Source organism: Loxodonta africana, chromosome 22 (genome assembly GCF_030014295.1).
Source record: "Loxodonta africana isolate mLoxAfr1 chromosome 22, mLoxAfr1.hap2, whole genome shotgun sequence".
NCBI classification, from domain to species: Eukaryota; Metazoa; Chordata; class Mammalia; order Proboscidea; family Elephantidae; genus Loxodonta; species Loxodonta africana.
Window position 1 is genome coordinate 3275629 of NC_087363.1, and position 3075 is coordinate 3278703.

General features: G+C 36.0%; 1 protein-coding gene across 1 annotated transcript; it reads right to left on the bottom strand.

Moving 5' to 3' along the window:
• Positions 1–1227: 1227 nt before the first annotated feature.
• On the bottom strand, positions 1228–2157 carry LOC100668796 (olfactory receptor 4C11-like). Its single transcript, XM_003423520.2, has one exon. It carries the CDS (start codon positions 2155–2157, stop codon positions 1228–1230), a length of 930 nt encoding a protein of 309 aa, XP_003423568.2.
• Between the last annotated feature and the right edge of the window lie 918 nt (positions 2158–3075).

Consider the following 3075-nt stretch of genomic DNA (forward strand, 5'->3'; position numbering starts at 1 on the left):
ACTAAAGAATTGAAAGCAACATTAAAATGAAATGGACTCTGGTAGTGGTAGAGATGTGTTACATTTTAGTACAATGAAATGGATGAATATCAAAGTTCATGACATAACCCACGGCATACACGGCCGAGGAGGTGCTCTTAATCTGCTCTGCCCACTGTGGCCACCAAAATTCTGCTTGCAATTCTAACTTGGAAATCTACACAGCCCTTCTATTACAACAGCTCGAATAGCAGATTCCTGCTGCAGTCATGGACTCTTCTTACCCTCACTAACTGGAGACGAGTTTGCTGGGCATTTTCTGACAGCCAATGGTTAATTTACCAATATAATCCATCTTTAAATAAAACTCGACAGCCCTGGGTGGGTAATTGACTTTAAGTAAGTTTCTACTTTTCTGCTTTTCAGTCTCAGAAAATATGTACTATCTCCAGTTTATTTTTAATTGATCTTGACAATATGCATTATTTCACTTTCCTAACTTTCAGAGTTTCAGTGTTCTGTAGCTGAGCTTCTGCACACCAGCCACAATGAATAAATAGCTGAATACCACAAGATTCATTGTAATACTAAACTAAAAACATCTTGTAAAAAATCATGCCATCATCTTAATAACACACATACACACACACACACACAAAAAGACAAAAAAAAATTAGGAAATCAGTACATAAAAAAGGAAGGCATTGATTAAAAAAGATGGAACTTTCCAAAGACAAACTAGTGATAAAATAGAATGGACTTTCTCAATATCTGTCCACACTAAGTTCCCTTCCCTTGGAGATGTTGAAAGGAAGCTGGACACCTAATTGGAAATTAATTGTAGAGAGAATGAAAAATCATAGAGAATCAGCTGTACTTTATTTATGCATGCTCACAAGTTTGATGGTTGTGACTTCATAAATATCTGTTTATCCAAACAAATTTCAGAATTCAGACTTGTGATGTATAGTTCAAGGTCAGCAATGTCAGAGTTGAGCTCTCAGGAAAAGATTGAGTCAGGCTGATGTCATTTTGGTCTGTAATTATCTGACTTATTGTGACTCTGTATCTAGTTCCAACACAAAAGATGATGCTAGACATTCACCTTGCTTGTAAACTGGAAAAAAAATAGTAACCTACAACCTTATATATGATTGCATATTATTCGCACAATAATCACACACTGTCATATTTGATACCCATACAAATTCAGTCAGATTATTATTGAATAATCAAGTCCCCAACTCATCATTCACTTTGGGCGGTAATTTTGATACTCCACAACTTTTTCATGGCATTTTTCACTTCTGCATTTCTTAGAGTGTAGATAAGTGGGTTGAGAAACGGAGTACCAATGGTATAAAATACTGTCACCATCTTGTCCATGGGGAAAGTGGTTGATGGACGTATATATATGAATATACACGGACCAAAGAATAGGACAACTCCAATAATATGGGATGTGCAGGTGGAAAGTGCTTTTTTCCGCCCTTCTGAACTGTGGTTTCTGAGAGAATACAAAATGACAATGTATGAGATCATCAGAATGAAGAAACTGATTGTGCAAGTGGCCCCACTATTGAATACTACCAGTAGGTTGTTGACATAAGTGTCCATGCAAGCAAGTTTTAACAAGGGCTGCAAATCACAGCAATAATGATCAATCAAATTGGGTCCACAGAAGGGCAATATCCAGACCAGGACATTTTGAGTTACAGAATGAATAAAAGCCCCTATGCAGGCAAGGATTATCAAGATGATGCAGACTTCTCGTCTCATGATGGTCAGGTAATGTAAGGGATTACAGATGGCCAAATAGCAATCAACAGCCATGAGGACAAGGACAAAGATCTCCATGCAGCCAAATATATGCAGTGCAAAGACTTGCATCATGCACTCATCGTAGGATATGATTTTCTTTGCAGAGAGAGCACCCACAATTAGTCTTGGGGCTGTGGAAGTTGAAAAGCAGGTATCAGCAATGGACAAATAAAATAGGAAAAAGTACATGGGACTCCCAAGAGACCGGCTGAACTTGATGGTCACCATAATGAGCAAATTCCCCACCACAGTTCCCGTGTAGAAAATGAAGAAGATTATGAACACCATTTTCTGCCTCAGAGGATCCTGTGTCAATCCTAACAGTATGAACTCAGTTACACTCTTGTTTGGCTGCATTGTTTCAGTAGATGGGGGGAAAGTAGAGGTTAGAAATAGTTATTCTGCAAGGAAGAAAGCAATCATTTTAGAAGATGAATGCTGCATTTGGAGTTTGAATACCAAAGCTTGATCAAGAAACTTCCGCTTAAGAATCGGTAATCACTTATTTTTCCATATATTTATTTTTTCATAAATATACATAAAAAAGAATTTGTAACAATCTATTGCTGTATTGCACATAAGAGCATAATAGGAAAATAACATAAAAGGAAATGATTCTTAAGACATAATAAACACTAATGTTGGGGTTTGGTATGAGTGAATGATTTCCTGAGTTGAATGTCTTTCTTCAGTTTCAGCAGGGGCCTGTCAATAGGAGAGACAGTGTGTTACAGAAATACAGACTCCTTTTACATAATAGACTTCACAAATCCACCTTACAATAAAGAATATGCAAATAGACAATAGGCAAAAAAAATTAAATAATTAAAAAAATAAGAGACCCTGTTCTTAACAAAAGAACTAAAAAAATGAAAAGACCCTCATTCTCAGTTAAATACATTACCATTAAACTTGCAATTAGCTATCCTTTTCACTTATCAGATAGTAATGTGACCTTTTAGATAAGCATTTGTTAACATATAGTGCTTGCAAAGGTAAGGACAACCATCAATCTCACACATCTTTGGTAGGAGTTAAAGTGAGTGCAATCTCTTAAAGGGTGATTTCATATATGGAAGGTATTAGAAGTGCACATTCTCATTAGCCAGTAATTTTACTACTTTGCAGATACACTTACACACACAAAAAAAATCATTGTGTCGCTTTCCATGGTAGCAAAAGATGAGAAACAAATGATATGTTCTTCAGAACTTAATAATTCAGGGTTGGCACTTTTATGCAATCATTGTTTAAAAAAATAAATAAATAAAGTAC